The sequence below is a fragment of the Toxorhynchites rutilus genome, chromosome 3 (genome assembly GCF_029784135.1).
Source record: "Toxorhynchites rutilus septentrionalis strain SRP chromosome 3, ASM2978413v1, whole genome shotgun sequence".
Taxonomy (NCBI): Eukaryota; Metazoa; Arthropoda; class Insecta; order Diptera; family Culicidae; genus Toxorhynchites; species Toxorhynchites rutilus.
In genome coordinates this window covers 206,811,424-206,823,826 of record NC_073746.1, presented here as the reverse complement: position 1 = coordinate 206,823,826, position 12,403 = coordinate 206,811,424, and the positions used below count along the sequence as shown (strand labels likewise).

Here is a 12,403-nt window from a genome sequence, read left to right as displayed (position 1 = left end):
GAAACACAAATTTCTGCATAACTCAAGAACTAATTAAGTAAATGAATCAAATTTGTCATGAGGTGGATATAGAGGGTGGGAAATGTTTTTATGGTGGTTCGACACTCCTCACCCTCTTTTTAAAAAACCCAAATTTCTGCATAACTCAAGAAATAAGCAAACAAACGGAACCAAATTTGGCATGTTAAGGTTTTAGGAGGAAAGAAATGTTTTTATTGTGGTACGACACTCCTCCTCCCTCTCTAAGGAGGGCTGTCGTACAAATGAAACACAAATTTCTGCACAACTCAAGAGCTAAGCAAGCAAACGGAACCAAATTTGGCATGGAGAGGTTTTAGGGGACAAGAAATGTTTTTATTGTGGTACGGCACTCCTCCTCCCTCTCTAAGTGGGGGCTGTCATACAAATGAAACACAAATTTCTGCATAACTTGTAGAGACGAATGAACTCTCAGAGTTTAAAGTCTCTTTAATTCGAGACAGACAGACAAGCATAACTTGAAAACTAATCAAGCAAATGGAATGAAATTTGTCATGTCGAGGTTTTAGAGATCACGATACGTTTCTATGGTATTTCGACACTCTGAAATGGGGAGGGGGTTCGGGTATGCATAACTCGAGAACTAATCAAGCAAATGGAACCAAATTTGGCATGTGATGGTTTTGAGGGACAATAAATGTTTCTATGGTGGGTCGACACTAGCTCCCCTCTCTAAAGTTGGGGGGTTGCCATAAAAAATTTATTACATTTTCTGTATTCTATGTAAGGGAGAAAGATGCTATTTGCAAGTGATTGAGAAATCTTGAACGAGAATTGTGTCTGAAAATAATTTGATATTGCAACGACGAGTTTTGATAGAAGTACTAGGAAATTTATAGTAAAAGGAAATTGTAAAGGGTCAGTTGGAAGATCAATTGGACCCATGACCGTTCGCTGAGCAAGAAAACTTGAATGTTTGAAGATATTGATAACAAAAAAATTCATTTTGGGCGGAACGAAGTTTGCCGGGTCAGCTAGTGTGTAATAAAAACGACAGTCACGTATGAATTTCACTTTTTTTTAGCAAAACAATATTTTGTATGTAATCTTTTTATTCATTCTAGCATGAAATAACGAGTGGTTAGAGCTTAGGACTATCATGTGTGCACAAGGTTCAATCAGATTTTCATACACAGTACTATTTGAACTGACTCCACAAAAGCCTTGAGCAATGTCTACATTCGCTTTTATTGGCTCAACGTGCCGTTCAAACTGATAGTAATTTGTTTTTTCTTCTGTCCCCTCATTTTTAACCACTGAAATATGCGCTGAAAGTAAGCTCTGCATTGTAAATTATAACATAATTAATATAAATGATGCTGGATTGAACACTTATCTTGTAGGTAGTGATCCCTGATAATCGTTCGATTAATCGAATACTTCCAAGAGAAATCGATTATTGATCGAACGAATACTGCGCAACCAATAATCGAAGCGAACGAACAATTTACGTCGATTAATCGATCCAAACCCAGAGAAAAACAACGTACGGCTGCTGCAGTTTCATCCTGAAAATCAATCCTTTATTTTTACGCTCCCCTAAACTCGTAAACGAAGCTTAACGCCATCAACGCTTCGTTTACGAGTTAGGGGAGTGTAAAAGATAATAATTGATATTCAGGCGGAACGAACACTTTTTCGATTCCAGATGGCTCTCTAGCAAATGAGAAATATTAGTTTTACTAATTATTCCTCTCAGTGTAACGATTAATCTATTAATCAATTGTTTGGGGCAATTAATCCAAGGCGGTATAATAAGGTGGAACGTTATGTCAGAACTGCTGTTCAGCCATTACTTGAGTTCGAATTGACAGCGACCAAACGAACGGCTAGAGTTTTCCGAGAAAGAGGATAACAAATGGCATGCAATGATGAGTGCATACCGCTATGTGTTTGCTGCGCATAAACGTTGGTTTTGTTTACGCTGTTGGCATCATTGTTGTGTTTCTGTGACTGCTACAAGTTGTTGTCTGCATTGCTGTTTTACGGAACGTGAGGGTTGTTGCTGTTGCTGCTGGGATTGGCAATTCAGCGATTGTGGGAGCTTTGCTAGTGGGTATATGAAAGGGTCACTACCGGCGGGCTTGTGCCGTACTGCTCTAAGTTCCATTCGCTTTGGTGGAATTAGTCGTTGGCGACCTATTAGGATTGAGTGATAGCGATACGCTGTGGATATCCATGCATATCATTTCCCGGCGACTGCTGCTTTAGCTGGAGACTCACCTGATCGTACGGGTTGTGAGACACAACAGCTAGTTCGATTGAAACCGGCCCAGCGTATGTATATGTTGGTGTGGACCGCTATGTAGCATACAAATTAGACCTGCTTTGTTTATAAACAAAAATAGTCGCTGTCACTTTTTATCCCCTCTCGCATCTTCCATGCCTTATCGTCATACTGTCGAAAACGAACCACCTGTCAATTCCAGCTCCTTGAATTAATCGTATCGAATAACAAACTGCTGAAAAGTATTCGATGAACGATTAATTTCAAAAATCGGGGATCACTACTTGTATGGACTATTCTGGCAGCACCGTAAAACAAAATTTTTAATATTGATCAAAACAAACGAACATGTGTTGCAAATCGCATATATTTAAGCGTTTCTGAAATGTTTCCAAAAGGAAAATATCAGGGACGCAAACCGAAACAAAATAATTTTTTGAAGATATGCAAAAGCGATTCAAACAACTCGAGAAGCTCGGACACTTTCCTCGATAGCTATCACTCGGTTGATGGTATTGACTTGTTCGATATCTATAAGGGACTGTCCACATACCACGTAGACAGAAAAAGCACTATTTTAGACACCCCCTCCCTCTAAGTGGACGAACATTTCCTATACCCCTCCCCATGTTGACAACGTGGACAATTCTTAACTCGGACATTTTGTAGCATAAACTGACGTAAAATGGCTGAGCTGCTGTTTTGGAGAAACTCAAACAATGAAATCAAGGGCTTCGTTAGTGGAATTGAGTTAGTCGAAATCATCGACTCGATTATATACAGACTCGATTATATGTGATTCGATTATATACAATTTTGGACTCGATTATATACAGTTTGAAATATTTTTTTTACATTTGCAATATGACTTATTTCAAGAAAAAATGTAACCTTTCAACGTTAAAGTGAAAAAAATTTTGCTTGAATTTTCACCAGCGAAATTAAGAAAGATAGAAGTTGGGTGTCAAAGAACAAATTATAGAGCGAATAGGGAGCTTTAATTTGATTGATAGAAACGATCAAGTTTATTATGAATTTTTAGGATAAAACTAATAAAAACACATTAAAAATTCCTAACACTCAAGTTTTTACTTCCAAATGGATTTAATCCACTAATTTTGATGTTTCACAATTATATCCCGTACTAAATTTTCTCACATTTCAAATAGAAGCCACAGAATCGTCTTCCGTAGTGTACTTTTGAATGTAGAGCTAGTTCGAGGCAACAGAGTCCGAAACAAAAAAAATTCTATAACTCTGTCATTGTTGGAATTCGAACATATGCGTAGAAGGATTTTTTTCATCAAATCCTGAGAGGTTCTGAATAAATTTAAAGTCAGAAAGGTGTTTTCCGACTGAATCAAAAATTAAATTCTTCTTTTATATTAAAAAAAAATCCTGGACTGTATATAATCGAGTCCGCGCTATATCTTATGAAATATAATTAAGTACTAACTCACGGTGAGTACGTTTTAACAAAGGGATTTATTCAACACATTAAATTTATTACATACAATTAATACGGAACTGAACTTAACTACTAAACTGCTAAAAACACAAGAGAGGGATTCACTCGATTGCGGTCCTATTTATTGGTTGTGATTGCTGATCGTGCAATCACGTGGCGGCTGGGTAGCGTGGTGCTGCATTGTGCTGATCGTGCGTATTGACTGGGTGGCATGGTGCGCTGCTTGGTGCTTGGTGTTGCTATGTGCTGACTGAGTGGTAACTCAGCCCATAACTATATTTCGTCATCCTTCACGCAACTTGAAAATTCCATCATCGCAGAACTTCTTTGTTGTTTTTTTCGTCAAAAGACTGCGCAACGTGCTTTATATGATATCCAATGAATCGAAATTCTTGTCCTTTATTTATCTTTTCCACCGCCCCGAACAAATGATAATCTGAAGATGCAATATCTGGAACAAAGAAAGACTTTCTCCTGGTGGAGACAGGCTTCGAGGATAGCTAACAGGTTAGCTCAAAGATTTTGTTTCACTCAATATTGTTATGAATGCTTAGATTTTGCATCACCGGTCACGATTAGCTTCAAAACTGTGAGTTTGGAAATACAAGATGACGGAAATACGATCCATTGAATGTTTTCTGCTGAAATATTTTTATTTCGTGTTTGCACCTAATTTTTAGTCCATTAACGCGTTATCCGTGATTTTCGTTATTCGCGGTGACCTTGATAGACTTCCACGGATAATCGGGGTTCTACTGTATTTGTAATGAAGCTGCTAATTCATGTGTCGTGTCCTGAGGATTATTCTTGATTAGCGTCTCGATTTGATTATCATTAGCAGGGCGTTACAATTTCATAATAGTGCTATTCTCTCGTCACGTTCAATCAAGAGAATATCACTTCAGCTTCGTACAGTCTCGTTTCATTTCTCGTTCATTTCCTTCATCCATTATACTGAAGCGAAATTATCAAATCGTCAAATGAAAATGAAAGGTCTTATTTCGAATGAAAATTTCATTGGAGCTCGAATCGTACTCACTAAAAGTAATGAAAATGACTATATGATAGAATATGCAGTATGCCAGCAGGCGTAATTATTTATCAGATCTGGTTGTGAGACTAATATACCTTCATATGCCCCTTTTAATTCCACTAATCTAAAATCTAATTTTGAGAAATGAAATCGAATGATACCTTCAATTGCAAGCAATGATCATCCTTTTACATGCGAAACTGAAAGTGACACATAGCCCACTCAAATGATAATAAAAAGGGCAGTTTCAATCGTCGTCTAAAAGTGCCTGCTTCAAAGGAAATGACAGCAAAACGAAAACGAAAAAAAGCATCGATGTTTCAGTATGCGTAGTGATTACACACAATCGAAATTGAAATTGGCTGAAGAGAAAGGATGAAGTAAAAAATCATTTTCATCTTTTAGTTTCGAAATTGTCGAGCCCTGATCATTAGTGACGACATGAACTTTCTGAGCAACGCGATAGAAGCGTATTCCAAAACGAAGTAGAGCATCACTGCTAGCAACACTTCTCGAAAGATATATTGCGTGTATCCATAAAATAATTTGTTGTTTGTATTCCATTTTCGCGAAGCCTTGAAAGCGAAACGGTTTTTTCATCAAGAGCGGAAGTTGAACCGAAAACCCCATTTAGGAAAACAATATCTTGTATTTTAAATATTACAACATTCTAACATGCTTTTACGGTGTCTTCATCCTGTCATTTCGTCGTTATTCTCTTAAACTAATGAAAATAAATCGGTCGCTCTTGGATGATGTACGTTACTATCAGAATACACATTTTAACAAAGAAGTTCAACGATATGAAAACAATATGGATTTTCGAAAGGGAAGCACTATCAGACAGCTCAACCTTGATAAATATCGATAAATTTCTCGGTAATGCAGAATTAATTTTATTAATTGTTAAATATAGATGTGATTTTTTTTACGAATTATGTATTTAACATGTCCACGTGGACATTATCCATACGCCCTCACCGTGGACAAGTGTGGACATTTTGGTAACCCCTACCACCCCCAAAGTTGTCCACGAGGTATGTGGACAGCCCCTAATAGTAAAATAGAGCTAACGAGCAAAATTCTTATCGTCTCGATTTCTATAATAGGGCCCATAGAACAGTTTTTTAAAACATTTTTTATCAACTTTTCGCGATTTATTAATCAAAAGCGTCATATGCAAAATGATGACGAGATCATTATTTTATAAACAAATCGCAGATATTCAGCCGTATTCTGTATTTCGATCGATTCGAAATATGTTGAACGACTTGATAAAATTCCATCCTGTATTTCGTTCGAGTTGTTTTTGCATTTCGTTCTATCTTTGTTTCTCTTTGAATATTAAATGGGTAAAACGTTCGGAATAGGGAATGCGAAATTATAACTTGAATGAAATGGAAGTTCGTCTGAATACAGAATAGGGCTGATTGTATGGTATTTCTGTTAGTAATCATTGCAAAGCAAAAATGTATAATAAAAAGCACAGTGTATCAAATTAGCCCCATGCGACGGCAAGCAATCACTCAAATCACAAATGTACATTAAAAACGACGATAGGAACAAAGGTTTTACGCTATGATATAAATAAAAGACGATTTTATGCATGTTTCGAATAAGCATCAAATTATTTATAAAAAATCTCATCTCCCTGTCATCATATATCTTAGAATGAAACAAAAACGTGTATGGCATTATGCTGCGTGGTATTATTTCGTTTCTTCTCCAATAACTTATTTTCGGCATTAGATTTTCAATAACATGTTCTTATGGTAAAAAAAAGTCTGATCTTCAGTTTTTAAGCAAGTTTTGCTTATTTTTGTGAAAGTGGGTAATGTGGGAGGCTTATTGTCTGATCTAGGAAAACTTTATTTCTTGCCGAACGATTTGGTTAGTAATACTGTCTGCTCAAGTTGATGTTTGAAGTACAATTGCGCTATTACTGATCAGACAAGTTTAGATAGTTCTGAAACTAGTTGTGACTAGCATCCAAAAGCAGAACAGATTTGAAACTGATCTAAACCGTTTTCTTCACTCTGAACTAAACATAGTTATTTATTTGATTTTCTCACAGATGGCATTGGTGTACTCGGAGCATTTGGCTTTGCCGCCCAAATCACCGGTTAGATATTTGGCTTCTTTGATGGTTTCGAAGCAAGCGTTCTGGATCTTCTCGGCTTGCTGGTTAAGCTCCATGTGCCTCAACATCATCACGGCGGACAACAGGAGGGCAGTGGGGTTAGCTAAATCCTTCCCTGCTATATCTGGAGCGGTACCATGGACTGATTCGAACAATGCGCCATTAAGACCCATGTTACCTGAAGGGGTTAGGCCGAGTCCACCGACAAGTCCAGCACACATATCGGACATGATGTCACCATACAGATTGGGCATGACCTGAAACATCGCATGGTGATTGTTTGTTAAAAAATTAAATAGAAAAACAGAAAACTATGTAAAATACTTACTAGAACATCGAATTTGCTTGGGTCTTGTACCATGTTTAGGCACACTGTATCGAGATATTTTTCTTCGAACTTTATTTCTGGATATTTTTTGGACATTTCGCGACAGCATCGAAGAAACAGGCCATCTGACATACGCATAATGTTGGCCTTGTGCACAACGGTCACCTTTTTGCGATTGTTATCTTTAGCATATTTGAATGCATACTCTGCCACGCGAGACGATGCTTCCTCGGTGATCAATTTGATACTCTGCACAACACCGTCGACGATTTCGTGTTCAATACCAGAGTACTCACCCTCAGTGTTTTCACGAATTGTGATAACATCCACATTGTCATACAGTGTTTTATAGCTAAATGAAACGAAAACACATAAAATATTGATGGCAAGATGAATTTAAAACAATCATACCCTTCCAAACTTCTACACGGACGAACATTGGCATAGAGATTAAGTTCCTTTCGGAGGGCCAAATTAAGAGAACGATGTCCTTTGCCAACCGGAGTCATCAATGGTCCCTTCAGACCAACTTTGTTGCGATTCACCGAATCGATCGCACTTTGGGGTATGCCAAACTTTCCATCGGGATTCTGGAAGACTCGCAATGCAATCACTGTTTCCAAGCTATAAGGATGATTTACTCACCCTAACTGGAGTGACATCGACGGACTCCCATTCAATTGGTACATGTGCGGCTTCGAAAATTCTCTGAACGGCAGCTGAAATTTCAGGGCCAATTCCGTCACCGGGAATAAGCGTTACCTTCTTTGCGCCAGAAGCATAACCGCGAGCCCCAAAGGGAGTGGAAGTCTAGAATTATATAAAAGTACATGAACAAAAATTAAAACGGAAATGCAATATTCTCATTCGTAGTCACAACAGAATTACGTAACGTAAGTTCGTAGTATCACTGTTCAATCTGCTTGAGAGAATGTTTTTACTACACAAATTCTATGTGACGACGAGATTCGTTTATTATTCACGAAAAATATTGAGCAAGTCAATAAACGTTTATTTACTTGGACTATTAGCCCTGAATTATTTTGTTCTGACTGAACAGAAGACGAGGTTATGTAAATCTTGACCCAATTGTCCTTCACTTTTCGCGAAAAATTATCGATAAATTTTTCAAAATCCGCTCCCAACTGAAATAAGAACAAATAACAAGTCCAATGCGACTATAAGCCATAACATTTGTAATTCACAAAATATTATTATTGACCGCTAAACACACAATGTTAAATAATCGGCACAGAACTGATAACTCGTTTTGGAACATAACAATAAAACAGCCGACATCACACTTTACGTATAACAAATTTTCAAAAAAGGTTGAAATAATATCGTCATTGCAAACATGTTATTTTCTTACAATTTTACTAATGAAACGAGCTGCCATTCTTCACGCAGGTTTTCGTCACAAACAAACGCGATCGAATTGAATGAAAATTTTTGAAGTTTCAACTGTACACGAAGTAGATTTCACTCAAATAAACTATTTTCTACCCAGTACAATTTTTTTTGTTCTTCGTCGAAGTAAGGGGAAGGAATGTTATAACACTGGTTGGTGAATGATGCAAAATAAAAAGTGTAATGAAAATTTCTGTTGCTAAAGTATGATTATTCGTAAACTTTCGCCGCTTAAAATGAAATAGGAGTAAATTAATAATGAAAAAAGATATTCAGCGTAAAGCTATGGAAAAACTGTTTTGTTTAATGTAAGTTCTCATAAATGTATGGCAATGGGTTAGTTGTAAATTTTACTGAATCGAGTAGAAATTTGAAAATTATTAGGTTCGTGTTAAGGGGATATTCTAGTGTAGATGCACGAATTTCTGACGTTTTTTTTTTGACAAAATGGCGGCCATCTGAAGAAAAAAGATCGTTTTAAGGTTTTTATTACGTTTTCCGAATTTCTAAAAACAGTAAAATTCAAAAATGATTATTTTTTATTGGATCATGTGGTAGAGAGATTCATACAGATTGTATTCATTTCAATTTGTCATAAATCGGTTCAGTAGAACTTGAGATATCGTATACGTCAGTTTGAGAAAAAATAATAGACACGTTTGAAGTTAATTGTTATGGCCGTACTAGATTAGACATCACACCACTAAAATGGATTTAACTCAGAAAATAATGGGATTTTCGAAAAGTCCTTTCTATGGTATATTCTTGACTGTCTAAACTTCAGAAATATGAAGATTTTTAATTTTTTTTTAATAATTTCTACACCACAATACTCCCTTAAGTCTACTGATAAACAATAGAATGTATCATGTTGTGAAGACATAAGGTTTATTAGGGTTTTATTGTATATCACCCTTATTCTGGGTTTCGAACGAATAGGAAATATACTCAAATCCCATAATTGTTATTTGCTAAACTACATTATCGACATCGATGATAATCATTTTTAGAATTCTGTTGTGATTTGAATTGAGCTCGGTTTTTCGGTGCCGCCTGTAACCAAATCACTCAATCTCTTCCCCGGCTGGACGATCTACGGAATTTGCGTTTGCTCACTCTGCGCAACAATCAGCTCGTCTATCTGCCCCGGGATCTCACCGTGCTGCAGGTGGCATTTCTCGACATCATCTGCAAGATCACTACCCTACCGGTGAAACTTCGACACATGATCTCGCTGGTCCATCTAGAATTGTCGAACAACCCACTTACCTCACCACTAGTGATCCCCGATTTTTGAAATTAATCGTTCATCAGCTAATCGAATATTTTTCATCAGTTTGTTATTCGATACCTAGATCAACATGTCAAAAGGGTCTATCTTCTTTGATCGATTCTCTTCATCTACATTCTATTTCATTAATAACTCAGCAGTAATAGGATTTCCTGATGTGTTCGACGACAAGGAGTGTGAAAGGTGACATCGTTTATCAAACTACATGACAAAACTGGAGAAAAATCTGTCTGAAAGGCCGTGGTTATCGAAAGAGAAAGACGGTGAAGAGAATCGATCAAAGAAGATAGACCCTTTTGACATGTTGGTCTAGATACGATTAATCGCTCCAAATAATCGATTAGTCGATTAATCGTCACACTGAGAGAAATAATTAGTTGGACTAATATTTATCATTTGCTAGAAAGCATTTTGGAACCAAAAAAGTGTAAACAAAGCTCAATTCGCGTTGACGGCATTGGGCCTCATTTACCAGTTCAGGGGAGCGTCAAAGATTGATTGATTTACAGGATAAAACTGCAGCGGCCTTACGTTTTTTTCTTTGGGTTTGTATTGACGATAATTATACGTAAATTATTCGTTCGCTTCGATTATTCGCCCTTATTCTCATGTACGTCCCTATCCGTATATTCATTCGTCGGATACGATACCTCGTCAAAGAAAAAGCTATTCTCATTTACGGCCGTATTTCTGTGTACTAGATTTGTTTGGGTAAACTGTATTATCAACATCCATGACAGATGTTTTTCATTTTATACTTCTGTTTTGTTTTGATTTCAGTTTCGGTTAGGAACATCGGCGGTCAAGGTGAAATTATGACGATATTCCAGCTGCTTTACAGAATTGTTCTAAGCGAAAATTCAAAGCATATCCAAAGACATTCGATGTTCATATGGAGAAACATTTAGAGTGAGTATTTTTCCACTGGTAAAATCTATTGAAAATAAAAAATTCTATCGTAGAAGAGAGCAATTTCCAATGTGACATGGAGTTCGAACTGAAGGAGTTGAGCAAACACAAACGTCTCGAGCATCGCGACTTGTGTACGACACCTGTGGATTGTCTATCGAGCAGATTTTTTTTCTCGAAACTCACAGAAAGCGACACGAGGATGTTCGTCAGTTCAAATGTGAATATATGGAGTGGATTTATGGAGTACAATAGAGTACTACACTCGTCCGGAAATGTTGCTCCTGTTGGCGCGTTCTTCAGCGCCAAGGCAGTGGACTGTTAAGTGGAAAGAATTTTTCAACTGTGCGGAAATAAACTCTTCTTCTGCCTTGAGAAAGGCAGGCAATCGTTTCCACAGCAGTCTACTCAGCCCGATATCGATGGTATTTTGGAATGGGTGTTTTACCATTGCTCATTGGGGAGCATCCCACCGAGGCGGCACTCGTCGAGAGATGATGGTTCCCATTCAGATGGTTAGTAGACTGTTCCGCCTGATATGTGGATATATTGACTTTTTGGATCGGTCGTTTGTTAGGTGTCGAAGTGGTACTGTTGCCGCTATTGTTGGCATCTTCAACAAACGGTGACAAAATGTTTCGAACCTATTATGCCACCACCACTGAGCAGACCTGAAAGACCATTTGCATCTGCAGGTGAGAACAGAGGGCATATTAGAATAGCACCTTTTTCTGTTGTTGGTGCAACTGGAGCTGGTGGTGGTTCCCCACTGAAGCCTGTTTTCATTGAAATTGGAGACCATTTGGGCGAATAGATGCCGCCACTATCGTGCGAGTTTTCCTGGGACCAACGCTTACCATCGAAACCTCCATCGCTTGTGTTGTATAAAGAATCTTTGTGAGCACGTCTGTTCCGGGTACTGTCCAACAGACTTCTGGAGTAATTTTTCGACGAGAATGCCGACCTCTGTAGGGTAGCGTCCCATCGAGACCACTTTTCGATTTCTCCTCTTTGGCTGCCGCTGTTTCTAGATACTTGAACACGAGACCTCGAACACAAAGCTAGGGGTAAAAGTTTCACATGAGAATAATTGAGACAGTTTTGAGTCAATATACGAGATGGTAACGCTTGCTGGTGATGAGGGTCAACAATGACTTTTCAAAAAATATTTAGCGATTGCAGTCTCAAAAATTAAAAAAACAAAAAGAATGAACATTCGTTCCTGTAATTTACAAACAATCGTCTTATACTAATAAACATGGTGGGAAAATCTACGACCAATCAATCAATGCAATTTTGCAAAATATAAATCAGACAGTAAGAATTTGTATCAACATTTCGCTTGCATAAAAAATGTGACAATGATGAAACGAACCACGTTATTATAAAAGGTGAGAAAAGACAAAAGAATAGATATCTCGGAGTTTTTATCGGTATTTTTTGCTTTCTCCAATGACGATGACGGGGCGTTGATTGAGGTATCTTCGTCGAACCCACCAAGTTCGATTGTGTCCAGGTGAGAAGTAGGTCCTGCCGACACCTATTTCTGGCTTTTCCT

At 37.6% G+C, this 12,403-nt stretch overlaps 1 protein-coding gene across 2 annotated transcripts; it reads right to left on the bottom strand.

Moving 5' to 3' along the window:
• Positions 1-6,452: 6,452 nt before the first annotated feature.
• LOC129776229 (probable isocitrate dehydrogenase [NAD] subunit alpha, mitochondrial) lies at positions 6,453-8,716 on the bottom strand. Of its 2 annotated transcripts, XM_055781749.1 has the most exons (6): positions 8,458-8,529; positions 8,255-8,380; positions 7,881-8,045; positions 7,647-7,825; positions 7,236-7,587; positions 6,453-7,164 (listed from the first exon to the last, which is right to left on the bottom strand). In XM_055781749.1, exons 1-6 carry the CDS (start codon positions 8,512-8,514, stop codon positions 6,823-6,825), a joined length of 1,221 nt encoding a protein of 406 aa, XP_055637724.1. In that variant the 5' UTR covers positions 8,515-8,529; the 3' UTR covers positions 6,453-6,822. The 2 variants fall into 2 exon arrangements, with proteins under 2 accessions (XP_055637724.1, XP_055637725.1); XM_055781750.1 differs by lacking the exons at positions 8,255-8,380; positions 8,458-8,529 and adding an exon at positions 8,608-8,716.
• Between the last annotated feature and the right edge of the window lie 3,687 nt (positions 8,717-12,403).